This window comes from Leptomonas pyrrhocoris, assembly GCF_001293395.1.
Source record: "Leptomonas pyrrhocoris isolate H10 chromosome Unknown, whole genome shotgun sequence".
NCBI lineage: Eukaryota > Euglenozoa > Kinetoplastea > Trypanosomatida > Trypanosomatidae > Leptomonas > Leptomonas pyrrhocoris.
In genome coordinates, this window is record NW_015438358.1 from 1,112,913 (window position 1) to 1,132,269 (window position 19,357).

Consider the following 19,357-nt stretch of genomic DNA (forward strand, 5'->3'; position numbering starts at 1 on the left):
TGCGTCCATGTGTGGTCTATCCCATTCGTTTTCTCCTTCGTATGAGCCCGCACCGTGCTAGAACAAAAACAGCGGTGCCCGCTCTTGGAGGCCCTCTTGTCAACTACGTTAACTGATTTAATATGACCAGTGGGCATACGCTCGAGTCGGCAGATAACTGAATTTGTGTACTGCGGTTGTGTTCATCTCATCTTTTAAGGGTTCTGTGCTGGCGTGTGGGCTGTATCGTGTGTGTGCCGGCGCTTGCGCCTGCCCTCCGGTGCCTCTCACTCGCTGCTTCCATAGCGCGAGCCTGAGTCATGTGAGAGAGATCTTCGTGGGGACGTTAGCGGCTTGAAGAACGTAGCGACAGGGACGGAAAGTCGCTCTCTTCGTGGTTGAATGCGAATTGCTTCTTCCACCTCTTGGAGGTATTTATTTTTGTTTTGTCTTTTCCGCTGCTGTTACGCCGCCGCATTTGATGGCCAGCCTTTTTTTTTTGAGTTCCAAGCGGCAGGTGGAACTTCTTACCAAAAATGGCCGCAGCCCGCTAACACCCGCGTGAATGCGGAGAAGCGACGAGCCGCGTCGCCACTTTGCCTGTGCAGGTAACACGCCCGTTTTGAAATTTCCAAGAAGTGTGAACAGAGGCTGACGCGCAGAACGTTTGCTGTTGTGGGGGCGGCAATTCATGTGATCATCGAAAAGCGAGGTATCATTCTACATTGGCTCGAGCAAATCCTAAAAAATAAAGTCACCTGCTTTGCTGCAATGGCGACTTCTCTCTCTCTCTCTCCTTTCCTTCATGCTACTTCTTACCTGGCCTTAAAGAACGTCTAAAAACAAAGAAGGAATAGATCTGTGGTTTTCCTCCCTCCCTTCAGGGCCTCTCGACGTTTTTTTCCGTACTTCGTAGCCGCCAGCGTTTTTCCTTTTCTCTTCATGAATTCATTCCGTTACTGCTCCTCTGTTTCACTTACATTAGAATCAAGTTTTCCCTCTCGCTGAATAATTCTACGGAAAACGTTTGTATTTTTTTTTTTCGTTCTTTCTTGAGCTCTAGATTTTTGTTTAGGCGCTACTCTTCACGCCGCAACCTGCGTTGATGTCCTCTGCATTGTCGCCGTCGTCCAACACGTACGTGCGCCTTGTGGTGTACTGCGATGAGGAGCCGGATCCTCTCACGTTGCCCGACGTGCCGCTCCCACACCACGTCGAGAGCTTAAGGCGCTTCGTCGAGGACAAAGTAGGCAAACGAGCGAAGTTGCTCTCCTACTGGAACTATGCCCACAACCGGTACGAGCTGCTGCGCGATGTGCGGGAACTGCTGCAGGAGGATGGGCGTATTCTTTCGAGCAGCCCACCCAGGTCGCGGCCGCAGTCGCGGGTGCGGGGCGGCGCGCGCGACGAAGCTGATGAAGAGGGAGCGCACGACTCGGCAACATCGCGCAGCGGGCGGTCCAGCGGTAGGTCGGCGACCGGGCACCCCCCGCACGTCTATCGCGGTCAGCTCTGGTTAGAAACTGTCCTGCTGCAATTGGAGCCTCTCGATGCGCGACGGGACGCGGCCGAGTACGATGAGTTGCGCCGTCACGTGGCACGTTGGCTCGGTAACAAGCACGTCGGTTACGAGGTCCACGACGCCGTGCGAGTCCGCTGCCCGTTTCTGACGCGCATGTTCGACGAGACCCGCAGCACGCGGCTCGAGGGCAGCCGGGACAAGGTGCAGCTGCTCTACTACAGCAACAACGCGTGGAGTGTGCGGGACGTCTTGCAGTACGGCTTCCTGCTGGATAGGGAGGTGCCCAGGTCCATGGCAGCCGTCGTGCACGCGCAGAGCGGCGGGTCGGATATTTCGACGACGAGCGATACGCGCTTGAGCATTCCCGTGCCAACGAACGCACAGGCTGCCTCGTCCAGTAGACAGGCGGCGCCGGTGGAGGACGTGTTCGACTCCCAGGCGCACCCTTTTATCTTCACCTCCTCCATGCTGGGACCAAACGTGAAGCACCCGCCGGCCTGTGCGGTGCCGCACAAGGTACTTCTCTGCGAGGTTGCGCCTGGGCGGCGTTTCATGATGGATCAAAGCCTCACTGGGGAGCCCACTGGCAGAAGGTCTTCTCCGCAGCCGATCGTCAAAGCCCCTCCTGGCTACGACAGCGTGTGCTACATGCGCACCCGCGACGACCGTGTCAGTGTGAAGTCGGGGGACGCGGCGAGCGCCATGGCGGAGGACATCTCCATTGTGCAGGTGCAGGTCGGCCACAGCTATCAGGCCTTACCGCGCTACCTACTCACTGTCGCCCCCACCGGCGGCCCGCCATCGCGGCTCCCGTTCTTCGACTCCACCGTATCGGCCACCGCCAGCCCGGTGCGGGCTCCAGGGTCTACCGCGGCCGCAGCGGCAGCGCGCGAGGACGCAGAGAAGCGGCACGCCTCTGCCGCCGCATCGCAGTCAGGTCAGCTGAAAGAGTGGTGGCCGTCGAGTCCGTTCCGCAGCCCCCAAAAGCGCAGTGAGAAGAACACGAGTACACCGATCCGACCCCCGCGTAGCCTTTCAGCCTCGCCCGACTCCCTCCCCATCACGCCACGCACCGCGTACGGAAGCCGCGGCTCCGTCAGCGGCAACACCAACGCTAGTAGAGGCGCGTACACCACTCCCCGGCGAGCGGCATCCGCGGCGGCGGCGCCGCACCCCGACTTGGACGCAGCGGACAGAGACTACGACTATGTTAGCGGTGGCAGCGGCGCGGTCGCACCCTCGCGTGCGCACTCCCAGCCACGACCCCACCCTAACGCCTCTCTTCCTGTTTCCCACAGAGAAGACCGCTTTGGCGACAGTGGTGGCGGTTCCTTCGGAGGTGTCCGGCCGGCTCAGAACTCGCCATGGGGGGCGGCGTCGCCGTCCGCCGTCAATCGCATGCCAGGTGGACTTTCTCCTCCCGTGAACGGCTTCAACGGCGGGTCGCCTTCGCGCGAGGCGCTGCAGGGCTCAGGGCCACGCGTAGACTCTGCCGTGCGTGCGTCACCGCGGCGCCTTTCTCGTCCACGGGCGGGCGGCGATCCCGGCTTCGACCCTCCCACCCCACCGTTGCCTGCACGCGGCGATGCGAACCAAAACGCGCGCAGCGGTCTTCTCTACAGCGGCCTCCAGGCGGCCACCAAGAACCACAACAATATCAGCCGTAGCGATTTCTCCCTCTCCCCGCAGCGGTGGGCTTTGCCAAGCGTGCAGAACCCCCACAACGCTAGTATAGCGGGAAGCAGTGCACCGCTGAATAGGAGCGGCACGTCTCGTTACGGTCCGACAGAGTGGTCATCAGCGCACCCCCTCATCCCTGCGTTCCACGTCTCAGCCGACCACCACCACAATAGCAACAGCAGCGGTGAGAGAGTTGTACCACTTCCTGGCCCGTTACCTTCACCGTCGTCCATTATGCGCCGGAGCTCCTCCTCCGTTGGTGCGTCACCGCGGCTCCCTCCGGCGGCACCACCACCGGCTGCCTTCAACCAGTTTCTCTGCACTATCCACCCACGTCAGCTGCAGTCTTTGTACTGTACCGCGTGCGCGGAGCTGACGTGCCCGTACTGCGCCAGCATCGGTGCCCATCGCGAGCACGTCGTGGTAGAAGCTGCCGACCAGGTGCCGGCCGTGCACGCCGAGGTGCACAAGCTATACGAAGAGCTGCGTCACTGGCTGAGTGAGTATCGGCACACGGAGGAGAAGCTGCGCTCGGAGCACGCGAGCCAACTCGCGCGACAGCAGCGGGAATTCCGAACTCTCCAGCAGAACTTTCAAGCGCTGAAGCAGACACTGCAGCAAACGGAGCGGAACATGACCCAAACAGTGCAGCAGCGCACGTGTCCGCCACCCTTCGCAGAGGCCTCGGCGGTCATCGGCAAGTACGCGCAGGCCCTCGCACCGATCAGCGCGGCGCTGACCCGCTATCACAACGCCCAGGACAACACCAATACATCCCTTTCGCAGGCCCCGCCTGGTCCACCCAATGTAGCGAATGGCGGCCGAGGCGCGACACGCAGCATACCCGAGATGCTGCACTTTTTGCGCACCGCACCTCCGCTGGTGCGACGCGTGGAGGAGAGCTTCGCGCAGCATCACCAAGAGGAGGAGCGCCGGCTGCGGGACGGCATCGCTAGCTACCACGCCCGTGCCGACGCGGTGGAGGGGGTTTACGACCACGTTGACTGGGTCGGGCTGAAGCGACTGCTCGAGCACCTCGGCAGCAGCCGGAGCACGCGCGGCGTAAAGGATTCGGCGTCACGAGAGCGGTCGCCACGCCGTGAGTCGTCGGCGCTGTCCTTCTTTGACGGCGTGGCGGACGGCAGCACCGAGTCTGCGGTGCGCGTGCGGGGCCGCAACTCTGCGCGGTCGTCTCCTCTTTCGTCGCGTCTGGTGAGGTTCGACAGCGGCGACGTGTCACGCCGTCTCTTGCCTGGTCGATCGCCTGTCCGCCAGCTTGCCGTCGGCGACGATCTCGCGTCCTGCGTGTCACACCGAACATCGCCACCGCCGTCGACGAAACAGGACCGGTTGCTGCTGCGCTGCCTGGAGGACCTCCAGCGCGGCCACATCTGGGCCATCCAAGACGCGTCTTCATACTTTGCGCCGGGTCAGCTAAAGGCGGTCTGCTCCACATCATTTCGACTGCTCGGCGCACAGTGGGAGTTGCGCCTCGCCCCGCTGCCCCCGTCGTATCGAACACAACAGAGACGAAATAGCGCTCCCGCGTCGTCGTCGTCGCTGCTAGTCGCACCCGGCATGAATGCCGGCATGATGGCCACCACCGCCTCCACGTGGCTGCCGACGATCCTGGACGGCAATGGCGACTGTTCAGCAGCGCCGGCAGTAGCCCACTCCCCGCTCGCCACGCAGTCTGTGCTGGATGCAGACGGACGGGCAGGGCCTGATACCGTTGTGGGCGGTCGCCGCAGTGCGCCGGAGGAGGAGTGGCTCGGCCTCTTTGTGTTTCCGTTGCAACATCGACTGCGGATGGACTTCCGCGTCATTGCCTTTTCCGAGGTGACGTGGGCGGAGTGGCAGGTGACAGGGTGGCCGACGGAGATGGCTGGCAAAGGTTGGGGTCTGTACCCCTTTCTGCAGCGCAAGGAGCTCATGCGGACGGACAAGTTGGCGCGCGACAACACCGTGAAGATATGCGTAGCTCCCATCAGCGATCTGTACTGACAGGTGTGAAACTCTCGGAGTGTTATGTCCCACGTTATGGTTACTCTCCTCATCTTTTAGATTTGCCCTTTCGCATCCTCTTGGCGGCGACCCCCCTTGATTTGCTGTTGCACTTGTGTATTTTTCTTTTCTTAGAGGACTTCTACGTCGTCTACCAGTACCCCTCTTTTTTTTCCCTTTACTCCCTTTCTCACTTCTTAGAAGCGTTCATCGCGCTGTACTATTACTTTGGCTTCCATTCACTTCTTAAAAAGTATTTTTTTAATCGTTCTTCTGTGATGCACTTGCGCTCCACCCTCAAAGACATGCTCACTTCTAAAGTTCCGCTTCGTAGATCGCGAAAGGCAGAGTCCGTGTGCGCCAGTGTGTATTCACCGTTGTGGAGAGTAGAGGGGTGCTACTCTGCACGGCTCTCCTCCATTGCTTTTTTAACTTTTTCTTCTTTAGAGCCACCTGCCTTGTTTGTAAGAGAGATGGTGAGAAAGAGTGGGTGAATGAGTGAGGGCGGGAGATACAGGCAAACACACCGCAGCAACAGCAGCAACGCTGCAGCTGTTCCAACTCAACGCCGGAAGGCAACTAAAGAAACAGTTCGCGGAGTTAGCCAACACACGATCGGCGTGAAAGCGCGTACACTATGAATGGAAGATTTACCTCCAAAAGAGGCATGACATCGTCTGCTGCACCAGAACAGAGGAGTAGCGCATTATTTTGTCTTGCATGACCGACGTCGCCGCCCGTTCTTGCATGACACGAATTCCTTCTTTCCATAAGCGCATCTACGTTTCTCTTCTCTCTCTCTCTCTCTCCACCAAAATGATCTCCTCTTGGTGGTGTGTGCGTGCAAAGGAAACTACCCACATGAAAGTAGCCGTCGTACAGAACAATCAAAGTCAAACATAATTGCTTTTGTGGGATTCAGCGAGAAACAAACCAAGAAATGCTTCGACACATTCGTATGACCCCTACCAACAAGGAGATCCCAAAGGCAGAGGGGCGCATCTTTGGGCTCCTCCACGACTGGATCCATCCCTTCTACCGCTATCGCATTCCCCACACCCCGATCCCGCGCGAACGGGTGTGCGCGTGCGCCTACCCGGTCTTCACGTTGCGATCCTCGCAGCGCTCCCCGTACGACGAGCCCACCATGCTGGCCGCCGTGCAGGAAACCGTGTATGTGGACAGCACCGGTAAGTCGACTTCACTCCCCGCCAGCGCACTCCAGGGACACGCGAGGCCGACCATCACCTCTACTACCGATGTCGCACCCTCTGCATCGCCCACCATCACCACAGAAGGATCGATGGCAAGCAACAACAGATCCAACGACGCTGCTGCTGCTGCTGCTGCCGCCGTTGCTGCTTCTTTGGCCACGACTGCGCCCTCCAGCTCGCCCGCGTCGGCCTTCCTCTCATCGTTTGGCCACCTTCCATCGTTAAAGGCGCGTTGGGTGGTGCGTCGTCGCAGCGGCCGTCTTACCAACCCGCCGCAGTCCACCGAGACGTGCTACCGGTGTGACATCTGTGACGGGCTGCAGAGGCCGTGCGATGAGGAAACCCACGCCGACACCGCCGTGGCGAGGAGCACCGGCACCAACACCACTGCAACCGCCGCTGTAAAGGAGGAGGTCGTCGAGGAGGCCGTAGACGAAGACGAAGACGAGGACGAGGACCCCTCTGGAGCGACGACGGAGAGTAGCAGTGACGAGCGGTACGGCTACACCACCTCCACCGACATCGCCAACACGGCCATGGAAGATGCCGACGTGGCTGAGCTGCGCCGCCTCGATCCTTTTCACGTCGAAGTCTTCGGCAAGCCTCCATGGGGGGCGCTGTTGAGGCGAGCGGCACGGGAGGTGCAGGGACAGTTGAACCGCTGCGGGCTGCGCTCTCGTGATGCCTCGCGCTACGCGGCTCAGGCCACCGCCAACAGTGAGGTGGCCCGTCAGGCATACCGGCTGTGGGTCCGTGCAGAGGCGCAGCGTGTGCGGGAAGAGCAGCGGCGGTCGATGCAACCAGCAGCTACTACTTCCACCACCACTTCCTCAACTGTTAGTGCGTCGTCCCCCTCACCCCCCTCTCCTTTCTCCTCTAGCCTGACACAGCTCACCCTTTCGCCCGCGCAGAGGGCCATCATCCGTGGCAAGCTGGACACCCTGCACATCGCCGCTTACCTTGCACGCTACGCGGTGGCCGCGTATGGGCTGCCGTACGAACTCAACTTCTTCACAAGTGCACGGGAGTTGACGAAGTTGATGGCCGAGCCGCACAGCCGGTACGTCTGCGCCAACTCCGAGGAGCAACTGGAGTCGATGCGGCGCATGCTGCAAGGTGAGGAGCCGGATGCGCTGCTGGAGTGTGTGGCGAGCCGTTACTCATTGCGAGTGGGACAGCCTTGCTGGTCGCTCTTTCTCGATCACGCCGCACAGCGAGTGGTTTTGTCATTTCGCGGCTCGATGACGGCGGCGGATATGGTGGTGGATTTCATGGAAGGCTACGCAAATGTGATGATCGAACCCACTCACAGCACCGCCACGCCGGACGGATCAGGTTTAACTTCGCCGACGACACCGCAGAGGGTGTGCACTGCGATTCCACTGGGTTTCTATGAGTCGATCGTCGAGGCCGGAGCGCAGTTGCTCCCCATTCTCCGCACCATTCACACACAGTACGGCTCCTACACCCTCTGCGTCACCGGGCACTCCCTGGGCGGCATCCAGGCCTCCGTCTTTCACCTCCTCTATTGCGGCCCATGGCGCGCCTCGCTGCATTCCTCGTCGTTGCTGCTGCGTCGCACCAAAACGCCGTCTTGTCCGTCCGCCGCAGAGGTCGAGGCAGCGTCCTTCGTGGAGTCGTCCGCCGTGTCGAGCAGAGCTGCGCATGTGCCATTTGCCAAAACCATCACCTGCACGTTTGCCGCGGCGCCCGTGGTGGAGAAGCGCGTTGTGCCGCAGATCAACGCGTGGCTCGCAGAGGAAGAGAAGCGCAGCGGCAGCCGCCTCATTGCCATGACGCACGGTATGGATTTGGTAACGCGTCTTCAGGTACACTCGTTGAAGGAGACGTTCCTGAAGCCCTACAGCATCGCCACGGCAGCAAGCGATACGCCCACCGGTGCGGCGTGTCCGAACGTTCCCGAGTCCACAGCAGCAGCCGCAACAGCACCTCTCCTGGTAAATGTGGATGCGGCTGCTGTGACGGACAAGTCAGTCGTGCCAGTTCTCGCCGTGCCGGGTTCCATGTACAACGTCACCGCGGGAACGCGACGGCGGTACCTGCTTGCGGTTCCCTTGACGGCGACGGCGGTGCGAGAGCAGATCGTTCTCTCCGCTGAGGCTGTGCTGCAGCACTTCCCCTGCCTTTACCTGCGTAGCCTCGCGGAGCTGCTGAATCGGTACGAGGCAAAGTGGAATTCGCTGAAGGCGGCGACCGGGCAAAACCCCCGGTCTTCAGCAACTGCTGATTCCGCAAGTACGCAATGAGGGAGTGGCAACCTCCTCTCTTTCCTGTTTCGCTGTCTTTATCAATGCTGGGCTCCTCCTTGCTGGTCACGTGACGCAAGGGGTGCATTTTCTGCTAGTGAGGGAAAAGCGAGCACTTGGGCCTTCTTTTTTCTTAAAAGCAAAAACCACTTCTTCTCTCCCACCAACAGCACGATCACGCAAATTATTGCTTTGGCGTCTTTTTTTTTTCTCTTTAATTCACTCAGAAGGTTTTCTTCTCCTTTTTGCTTCCTGTTGCCACTTCAGCTATTTAGTGTCGTGTTTTCTATTTTGGTACATCAAAAACAGAACGGCTGTAAGAGGGAAAAATGAAAACGAATTTTGCTGTCGGCGAGTTTTCTGTTTGAATTTGTCCTCTCTTCACAGCCGGCATAGCGCTGTCCGTTGCCGATGCGAACTGTTCGCGTCAACGATTCTGCTAAATAGCATCGAGAATCTTACGCTGCTTCGCGGCACTGCTGCTGCATACCAACTAGATTTTCGTTGCTTTCGCGCGTTTCACTGCCTATCTTTCTTTCTCTTTTGCAACACGGTGCGTACTTGTGAAGGTGCACCTACGCACCCAGAAGGGAGGGATCCATTGTGCTACAGACACGCATAGCCTTTTCTTTTTTTTTTCTTTTCGGCACCACCGTGCTGTGACATCTTCCACCCACTCGGCAACTCTTCACAACTCCACCGCTTTCTCTTTTTTTCTTAAATCATTTTATATTCATGAAATACTCCGCTTAGCTGCTTTCTTTTTCTCTCCGATATTCCATGCGTGAAGCTTCACTCCAAGCTCCATCCAACGAGTAGAGGAAAGGTGCCGCCGTGTCAAGGCGACGGATAGATCGACGCAGCAACGCAGCGTCCTTCGTGACATCGGCGCCGACACAGGCTTCGAGAAAGAGGAGGGGGAGGAGGCAGCGGTGCTACAGGCAGTGTGGCACGTTGCTGTGCGACCCGCTCTTTCCACGGGGCTTGGCGTGACTGTGGGGCGCAGCAGCCGCTGTAGCCGGAAAGGATGACCTCGTCTGCCGCACCACGCAACAGGCGAGAGGCGGACTCCGCCACCGCTGCGTGGTTTCACGAGCTTGTGCGGGAGGTCGAGGTGGTGGGGGATGCGGAGGTTAACCGAGCCCGTGCGCCGCTCTTTGAGAAGGCACATCGTCCCCATGTCTTCACGGCCGAGGAGCGCCGTCGGATGGACCGCTACGAGGGTATTGACTACGCTGAGGGGCAGTCTCTCGTCCAACGCATCGATGCTAGTGGGCGGAAGAAGGCTGACGCGCAAGGGTGGCTGCGCCTCTTCATGTTTGTGCTGATTGGTGTGACGGTGGGCGCCTGGTCGCTGCTGCTGTTTCAAACACTCGACTACCTTTCCGATGTGAAACTGGAGGCAGTGCAGGGGGTGGTGCGGAGTCGCAGCAACCACACCCAGCCGCCATCTTCATCCACAGAGGCGCCGTTATTTGTGAGTGATGTGAATGGATTCTTCTCTCGTTTCACTGTGTCGCAGCTACGTGTAGGAAATGACAACAGCGACAGTAACAGCAGTCCCTTTGGTCCAATTGTACTGAGCACCGTCTCCTGGTGGGCCTTGCTCCGCGGCTACCTGCTTTACGTTATATGGGGGCTCATCACCGCACTGCTGTCCTCCTTGTGCTGCCTCGTGATGCCGAGCGCGGCAGGCAGCGGCATTCCTGATGTGATGGCTTACCTAAACGGCGTTATGTTTCCTCGCATCTTCAACATCCGCAACTTGGTCGTCAAGACGCTGTCGTGCATCTTGGCGGTGAGTGCGGGGCTTCCCGTTGGCACGGAGGGTCCGATGATCCACATGGGGTCGCTGATTGGTGCGGGTCTACCGACGGGTCGTAGCCGGTCGCTGCGTTGCAGTGCGACGTCCATCTTTGACATCTTCCGTAACCCACGCGATCAGCGCGACTTCATCTCTGCCGGTGCCGCGTGCGGCTTGACGAGCGCCTTCTCGAGCCCACTGGGTGGCATGCTCTTTGTTATGGAGGAGATGGCCACGCACTTCTCCGTGCGGCTGGCGTGGCTCGTTTTTATTTCTTGTCTCTCCTGCATGTGGATTATTCAAACGGTGAACTCGTTCGTGTCGGGCTGGCACTTGGTCGATCGGTCAGCCATGGCGTTTGGCAACCTTCGCGAGGCAGCGATGGCCATGTTCTACATTGACACCGTCCCAGAAAACACCGCCCCCCTCTACAGCCTCACCTTCATCCCTACCGCGGTCGTGGCCGTCGTGTCAGGAGTGCTGGCCGTCGCGTACACCATCAGCAGCGTTCGCTTCTCCCGTTGGCGCGGGCGGTGGCTCTTTCCCACGGCGCTCTACCGCGTCTTGGAGCCGTGTCTTTTTGCCTTTTTGTTTTCATCGTGCTGTTACCTTCTGCCGCTGCTCACGCCGTGCGTGCCGACGCCGCCGCATGTGCGGGCGAAGCAGGCGGAGCTTCACGTGGAGCTGTTTACTGCGTTCTGCGCGCAGCCCGCCAGCACGCACCATCCCCTCGCCACCCTCACCATGACGAGTCCCTACAACCTGCTGCGCCTTCTCTTTTCTCGCCACACCGCCGGACTCTTCCCTGCGTGGTCGCTGCTGTTGCACCTCAGCGTGTACGTGGTGGGGTCGAGCTACGCGGGTGGCATGTTTATCTCCTGCGGCACGGTCATCCCCTCGCTGTTGATCGGCGCGGTGCAGGGCCGCCTGATTGGGGTGCTGTTCCGCCAGCCGCAGTGGGCGGACGAGGGCGTCGTGGCGCTTGTTGGCGCTGCCGCTTACTTCGCCGCCATCTCTCGCCTGACCTTCGCTCTCGTCGTCATTATGATGGAGCTAACGGCGGATGTATCGCACGTGACGTGTATCATGCTGGGCGTGCTGCTGGCGAAGGGCATCGCGGACAAGTGCTGCCACTCCTTCTACCACGCCTCGCTGGAGGTGAAAGCGGTGCCCTTCTTGGAGGCGCAGACGAGCATGCACCTTCTGGACACCTACACCGCCCGTGACATCATGACGTCTCCTGTAGTGAATCTGGAGACGATCGACACCGTGCTGCACGTGCTGGAGGCGCTCACCATGACGACGCATAACGCGTTTCCCGTAGTGCGCGTTGGCGAGGCGGATCAGGCGTACGAAGGCGTGGTGACGCGCACACAGCTGCAGCTCCTGTTGTGGGTGGTGTACCTGCGAGAAGTGGGAGAGTCCGACGAGGTGTTTCTCTGCGACAGTGACGGCGATGACGGCGATGATGGCAATGGCAACGGTGATGCTGCGGCACCCGTGGTCGGCGAGAGGGGGGATCCGACGGCATCCGCAACGACTGACGCGTGGGCGCCACCCCTGCCAGCTCCCACACACGTCTCCGACGCGGAACTGAAGCGTGTGCGGGAGTTTCTCTTTTGGAATCGTCTCCCGCAGATCCCGATGACCGAGGACCTCCCGCTCGCCACCATTCGCTCCTACATCGACCTCAGCCCTTACATTGACCGCAGCGCGCCGTACGTTCAGGATGGCGCTTGCGTGTCGCGGGCGTACTACACCTTTCGCCATCTTGGGCTGCGTCACTTGCCTGTAGTAGACCGCACACTGCGGGTGGTGGGGATGTTGACGAGAGTGAACTTTGTGGGGGATCGACTGCTGGAGAAGGTGGAGGCTCGTCAGGCTGCGGAGTCGCATGGTGGGTGGCACGTGCACTAAGGTGATCACTTGCGCGACAGCACGCCTCTTCGAGGTGGGGCTTTTTAAGCTTCCGTGGCCAAATGCTCCGAGACTGCTTCCGTTGTTGAGATCCACACTTTCTGTGGCTTGCTTTGAGACGTCCGATAGTCCTCATTGCTTAGAAAGAAAAGAATTATCTCGTTGCTTTTACCTATGTTCAACGTTCTGCTGTACTTGATGTCTTGTGTGTCTTTTTAAAGTTATTGAACAAAGCAACGGCTCATCACTCTGTGATGCGCTATCGGTAGTCAATACAAACAACTTGGCTTTTACGTGTTGTGTTCCCGTTATCGAAGGCGGCGTTATTGCACGTTATTATCTTCGCAGCAGGATGAAGAAGCTGCCGATGAAGCTTTGACACTTTCAAAAGCTGTACTCAACTGGCCCGGCACACACACCGACTCTTTAATTTCTCCTCATTATGCTCCGCCCCTTTTCACATTTCGATGCCTCTTCGGCTTTAGCACCGTCTCTCAAAACAGGAGGTGACCTACGTCTGGTGTTCGTGGAAGTCTTTCGCTTGAAAATCGATTTCGAAAAGAAAGGTTTCTTCCTCCCATTCTGCCTCTCGTCGGGATGCTGCACGCGTGTGGCATCACGTCCTCACTCATTTCTCGTCCTGCGTCCACGGCTCGGCGTTTGGATGATGCTGTGGATGCTGACACGATTCCAGGCGATGCCGCAACGTCATCGTCGTCGCTGTGGTGGCAGAGGTGTGCCACAGGCGACATCAAGGTTTTGCCAGAGGATTTTGTAGTGGTGGAGATCGACCCAACTGGACAGCGCACTGATGCGAACCCATACGTGTTTCCTGCTGTCGATGCCTTTAATTCCACCACGTCAGCTCGCGACACGAACCCCACTGAGGCGGCTGACCTCGACGATGACGGAGGGGAAGTGGCACACGAGTGTGGGAACAGCGTGGGCGACGTTTCTCTTCTGTGCAAGTCTGTCGCGGCGGAAGCGGTGGCCCCTCCGTCGACGCGAGCGCTGCACGACTTACACCGGCTACTCGTGGAGTGTGCGCCTACCCTGCGACAGTTGTTTGGGGATGCTACGGAGGTCGAAGAGAAAGTCAGCGCGACCTTCACGCAAGCTGACCTGACCGCGCTGATTCGAGATGCGCATCTGTCTGCGCAAGGCGTTCTGCCTTCCTCCTCGTCAAAGACAAAAGATGGTGCAGCAACACCAGAAGCGACGACTACAGCATCATCATCCGCTACGGAGACCTTTCCGTGGTGGCGTGGAAGCCACTGTTTGGGCGAGTTCGCCGAGAAGAAGGAGCGCCAGATTGTGCATCTGCTGGTGCGGCGCTGCTTTCCACACATGCGCTCGTACGCAGCCATTTCAGGAGCTTCCACTGCCGCCTCTTCGTCGTCACCGTCAGTGGACGACGTAGCTTCTGTGCTTTCGTGCTCGCTGGACTTGCACTACGTTCTGTTTTGTGCCACTCTCGGCGCGGAGGCTGCGCTGTGTATTGCACGGTGGGCCATTGCGGCGCAATCGGCACGACAGGAGCGCAGCCTCGACGCAGCGACACGCCGGGAAATGCAGCTCATTACACCTGTGGATGACAGCGTGGCACCGGCCAGTGTGGACAGAGGTGTGTGCTTTGCGTCCTTTGACCCACTGACCGAAGCGATGCGGCGGCCCATTGCGACGTCGTCTCCGCGTGACGTGGGCACAGATGGGCAACATAAAGGTGATGACGAGGCTTCTCCTTCCTTTCCTGCTGGCTGCGCAGAGCAGCAGATGCCGCTGCTGTCAGACAAGGATGTGCGTCGCCACGTCCACGACGCCCTCCGCCGCTTCTACCCTTTCATCAAATGTCAAGTACATAACGGCCAGGTCGTCCTGCGCTACACGCCAAAGCCGGGTCCGAAGAACACCACGGACAGCACTGCGCCATCCAATGAGAGCGTCCTGCTTGGCGTACGGCGTCCGCGAGAAGCTGAGGGGGAAGCAACAAAGGCGGATCTTAACGCCGACCTCCCCTCTGGCGCCACCTCCGATTTCGTTCATTTCATTGTCCGGAAGCGCAATCTGGACACGGCCGAGATGCGGCAGCTTGTTGGGGAGTACTGCAAGCTGAAGGACGGTAGCGTGTGCGCGGCCGGCATGAAGGACAAGAAGGCCGTCACCACGCAGCGCTGTTCCATTCCAAACACAAAGACACCCTCCATGTCCCAGGTGGGGTGCAGTTCACTGGCCGCCTCTACGCCAGCTTCTCCAATAATTCTGCGCTGGCCTGCTGACCCGCAAAACAGCTACGCCACGGTGCTCTGCGCTGCACCCCGCAGCGGCCCCGTCCATTTAGGACAGCTGAAAGGGAATTGGTTCTTGGTGCTGGTCCGACACGTGCGATGGGCCATGGCCGGCGAGAGGCGAGGGTGGGGTGGCGACACCGCGGGCACACAGGCGACGCAGTGCGAGGAGCCACAAAATGCTCCGGTATGCCGTAGTGAGGAAGAAGGCACTCTTCGTACGTTTCTGGAAGAGCGCTTCAGTGAGTGCGTGGAGTACGGCTTTGTCAACTACTTTGGCCAACAGCGATTCGGCGAGACCATCGAGCACGCGGACGACCACACAGGGGTGCACCTCTTTGCAGGCCGGTGGGTGGATGCCGTGCGGAGCCTCTTCCGTGCCTGCCCTGACGTCTACGACGCTTTTCCAGAGAAGATGGAGGCCCGCTTTGTGCCTGGGAGCTCTCGAGACGCACAGGTGATGACGCACGCGCTGCGTCAGACCTACCGCATGTACTTCTCCGAGCACCCGCTGACGCGCGCGGATGTGCAGACCTTCAGCGCTCTCTGGACACGACTGTGCGAGAAGGCCATTACGGAGGGTGTGGCTTACTACCTGCGATCGTTGTGGGTGCACGCCGGGCAGAGTGTTTTCTTCAACTTGGCCGCCTCTTTCATCGTCGACGGGATGCAGCGGCCGCCGCCACTTTGCTCTGCCAACGGTGAGAGGCGCGCCGTGCCGACCTCGGGCGCAACCGAAAGTGTGGACTCTCCACTTGCTTCAACACCCGCACCAGCATCAACAGCGGCAACCGCTGATGGTCTACCCCCGCTTCCCTACGCCACTGTTGCCAAGTCCTACTTACCTTTGGGCGGATATCAAGTAGATCGAGCCGCTGCAGAGGAGGGCACTAGGGGAGGGGAGGAAAACAGCGCTGCGTGGCAGGGGTGGAGGGAGGCGGCGATTGAGCACGCCTTGCGCACACTTCGCTGGACCGAGGCGCAGGCATTTGAGCAACGGAAAGTGGCTGGTGTGCCTGTACCGGGCTCGTGGCGAGCAGTGGTGGTGCGCCCGCGCGATGCTGTTCTGGAATGGATGACGAACGATGAGGTGCGCGCCGAGGCGCAACTGTCCGACACGCCAGCCACGCACTCGCAGTCCGCATTGCCTTCCATGCGACTGTCGTTTGCGCTTCCGTCATCCACTTACGCGACCGTTTTTTTGCGTGAGGTGCTGGGATGTGATAAGTGGTGGTGAGACGGCACTCGCGAAACGAGTTGGCGATGGACAGAGACAGGGAGAGGCGAACCTCTACGCCCATTGCTGTTTTCTTTTGACTGGTTGCGGGATATGTCCTCAATACGTTTCGCCTGAACGCCGGCAATGCTTCTCGGCTCTGATGAGGGAAAGTGTTTTCTCTAACGTGCTCACACAACACTGGTGCATGAACTTAAGCTCCGCTGTCGACTTGAAGTGCTGTAACACTTCTGACCCGTGCACACGTGCAGCGGCGAGCAAGGGGGACTGACTCAATGAAACGAATGAAAAGTAAAAAGCAATCGCACATCAACAAGGTTCAACTTTCCCGCTTGGATAGATGAGCTGACGACGGCGCTACACGAGAGGTTCATCACCAACTAAAAAAAAAACGCTCTTTTTTTTGTTCTTCTGAGCATTGTACTTCTTGCATACTTCGTTGTGTGGATGGCGCGCAGAGTGCTCCCCAACGCTGCATTTGATTTGTACAGCCAACCCTATTTTCCTCACCTCCGCGTTTCTGTTTCACCTTCTTGATCCCTCACATTCTATGCTGCCTTTACCGTTCAGTCAGTACAAATTTCAAACAAACACACACACACACACGTACGGACGTACACACTCTCAGGTGTCTCTGTCCACTTTTTGTCTTCTCTCATTTGTTTTCGCTTACGTCGTAGCTTCTGCCAATTCTACTTGTATTCAGACCGTCTGACAGCTTTGTTTTCGGGCTGCGCGCGTGCGCACGGTATTTTGTTTTTGTTGGTTGTTGCTGATTTGACGCGGCCATACTCGCGGAACTGACCCTGAAGGAGGAAAAGGACCGACCTGAGCGCCAAAGAGGGAGGCGCTCCGCTGCATCTACGGAGTTTGCAGTTTTTTTTGTTTTAGGTGTTTTAGCACTTTGGCAAACGCAGGTGGACAGAGTTCGCCGCGAGCTGAGCGGAGTACAATCCTTTGCACTGAAGACACTCCAGACACCAAGGCAAGCGAGAATGGACGTAGGTCGCGAGGGCCACTCAGGGCTCTACACCATGCACTTCTCCACCGTTTTTCCACCAGAGAAGGCGGGCGCGGAGAAGGCTGGTGGGGCAGCCGCCAACGCGTCTTCCTCCTCCTCCTCGCCTCCGGCTGCTGGGGCTACTGCAGCGGCAGCCGCCCCAGCGACGACCGCCGCCGCCGCAGCGACCGTGGTGTCCGTGGGCAGCAAGCCCGGCACAAGCAGCTCTCCCTCCTGCTCCCTTTCTCAGTTCAGCCAGTGGCACATTCTCATCCGCATGGACGTGGAGAACGAGATGTTTTTTGTGAAGGGCGACGCAAAAGTTTTTTCTCCCACCCCGTCGCTGACAAGCGGGACGGCGCGCGGCATCAACCGCGACGGCACCGCGGCGCAGAGCACAACCGCGCCGGACGGGATACCAATTGTGCCGGTGCATCAGAAGGACCGTCGATGCAGCGTTGTGATAGGGAGCTTCTACCGGCAGGGCGAGGGCCTTGACGGCGCGAGCGCGGTGCCGCCGTCCTCCATGCTGGGACTAGAGGTGCGCATGCCGCACCTAGAGGCGGAGGTGCTGGGGCTGTCGGAGCCCGAGACGTTGAAGGATGTGGTGTTGAACTGCTCTGGCAACAAGTCGTGTGGGTGGTACATGGGGGCGGTCACCGTGACGGTGGAGGGTAAGGCGGTGGAGACGCCGCAGACGGTTCGGTTTCTGCTGAAGCCGTTTTACGGGCACCGCTGCGCGAGCTGCCTCGACCCGGTCTACGCCATCGGCTACACCTGCGAGCGTTGCGAGGTCCCACACTACTGCTCGCGGGAGTGCATGAATGCGCACATGAAGAAGCACCACAAGCTGCTCTGCCCGATTCTGTATGAGCGGTATCGCTATCAGTCCGGCGAGGTGGTGACGGAGGTGCCAGATGGCTCGGCGCTCGTAGCGTGGTGGCGCTGTCTGGAGCAGGGCGCCTTCAACGTGCTCGTAGACCCCAACAACTCCCTCGGCTACGGCATTGAGTTGACCCTTAACGTGCTGAAGTCGGTGCGGCAGGAGGGGTTGCAGTACCGTCTTGTCACGCCCTCCTCGCTGACCACCTTTCCGCCGCACGAGGAGGTCGCACGGTTTGCCTGCGTGTTGTTGCGCGAGGTCAGCCGTAGCGCCATCTTAGAGGGCTGCGCCCCCCTGGCCGCGGCCTGCCTCGACTACCTCTACGTCTTCAGCCCCTCCGCCGACTTTGCGATACAGGCGCACATTCTCTTCTTCACAACCTTCCATTGCGAGGACCTCGACGTGCCCATCGACACCTTTGAGGAATACGTCTCCTTCGCCCGCCCCCTGCACGCCCTCGCGTCGCTGCAGATCAACTACGCGTTGAAGAGTACCATTCCAGCTGAGTTCTGGCGTCGGGTGAAGATCGCGAAGGACTCCATCGCGTCGCTGCTCGCGGTTACGAACGTTGTGCCGAGCGGCGGCGTGGAGGGCCTGAAGGAGATCATCACCGCGCAGCAGCGTGACGCCTTGATGATGTTGTCGAAGATTTTTGTCATGATGGCGACGCGCGCCCCGCAGGGGGAGTGCCAGCGGTGGCTGGAGCAGGCGGAGCGGTGCCTCATGCAGTGCCAGAACGGCCTCGGCACGACGAATTCGGCGGAGGTGGACGCCGTGATCTGCTACCGCCTCTCCGCCCTTCTGCTGCTGTACAAGACGGACACCAAGACGGAGGAGGCGAGGCAGCAGAAGAAGCGCGGCGATTCCTTCTTGAAACTCCGACAGAAATCCATGAATGACGAGATTAGCATGCAGCAGCAGAATGGCGTGGAGGAGGGCGAGCAGGCGAAAGAGAAGAGGCAGTAGGTTGAAATGCACAGAATAGGAATCCCACACGGCCCTTCTTCATACACACACACACATACTCACAGGCGGACAGACTCACACGCACTGGGTGAGAGAGACACAGAGGGACCAACCGACCGGCCACGCTGCACCAGCTTTCATACTTTTGTCCTAGCCTTGAGCTGGTACTTTGTCTCGTAGGGTCGTCCACGTCTTCTCTTTGATTCCACATGCGCTTGTGATCTCCCATAAAAAAAAAGTATTCTCTGCCTGTTTGTTTGCTGATGCTTAGCGTCGTCCTTGTGCTTCGTAGCCCACGCGCTGCGTTCCGTTAACCGTGGTGGCGTTCCGCGCGCCTGCAGAGAGGTGCGTAAAAGAAGAAAAAGGAAGAAGACAGAAGGAGGGCGAACGGGAGGCGCATCGTCTCATTTTTTGCATCGCCGTGGTGCAGTGTCGAATCACCGTTTTTTGTCTTTGTGTGTGTTGTTTTGACTTTCTTTGTTAAGTGCATAAGCTGTAAGCTGAGTTTATATATGTTAAAACAGGTAAAAGGAAGGTGTGCATCTGAATCTGAGCGACGTGGCGCTGGTGGGGCGGACACCGCTGCACTTACGTATTGC

The 19,357-nt window shown here is 59.0% G+C and overlaps 5 protein-coding genes across 5 annotated transcripts; all 5 read left to right on the forward strand.

Moving 5' to 3' along the window:
• Window positions 1-1,084: 1,084 nt before the first annotated feature.
• Window positions 1,085-5,185, forward strand: ABB37_01412 (hypothetical protein; the record flags this gene model as incomplete). Its single annotated transcript, XM_015797895.1, has 1 exon — window positions 1,085-5,185. The coding sequence occupies one exon, from the start codon at window positions 1,085-1,087 to the stop codon at window positions 5,183-5,185; it is 4,101 nt and encodes a 1,366-aa protein (XP_015663415.1).
• An 847-nt stretch (window positions 5,186-6,032) lies between these two features.
• ABB37_01413 (hypothetical protein) lies at window positions 6,033-8,666 on the forward strand (the record flags this gene model as incomplete). The annotated part of the gene is made up of 1 exon (XM_015797896.1): window positions 6,033-8,666. Exon 1 carries the CDS (start codon window positions 6,126-6,128, stop codon window positions 8,664-8,666), a length of 2,541 nt encoding a protein of 846 aa, XP_015663416.1. The 5' UTR covers window positions 6,033-6,125.
• Window positions 8,667-9,417: 751 nt separating this feature from the next.
• ABB37_01414 (putative chloride channel protein) lies at window positions 9,418-12,387 on the forward strand (the record flags this gene model as incomplete). Its single annotated transcript, XM_015797897.1, has 1 exon — window positions 9,418-12,387. The coding sequence occupies exon 1, from the start codon at window positions 9,694-9,696 to the stop codon at window positions 12,385-12,387; it is 2,694 nt and encodes an 897-aa protein (XP_015663417.1). The 5' UTR covers window positions 9,418-9,693.
• Window positions 12,388-12,870: 483 nt separating this feature from the next.
• On the forward strand, window positions 12,871-15,909 carry ABB37_01415 (hypothetical protein; the record flags this gene model as incomplete). Its single annotated transcript, XM_015797898.1, has 1 exon — window positions 12,871-15,909. Exon 1 carries the CDS (start codon window positions 12,985-12,987, stop codon window positions 15,907-15,909), a length of 2,925 nt encoding a protein of 974 aa, XP_015663418.1. The 5' UTR covers window positions 12,871-12,984.
• A 568-nt stretch (window positions 15,910-16,477) lies between these two features.
• On the forward strand, window positions 16,478-18,758 carry ABB37_01416 (hypothetical protein; the record flags this gene model as incomplete). Its single annotated transcript, XM_015797899.1, has 1 exon — window positions 16,478-18,758. Exon 1 carries the CDS (start codon window positions 16,905-16,907, stop codon window positions 18,756-18,758), a length of 1,854 nt encoding a protein of 617 aa, XP_015663419.1. The 5' UTR covers window positions 16,478-16,904.
• Window positions 18,759-19,357: the final 599 nt, after the last annotated feature.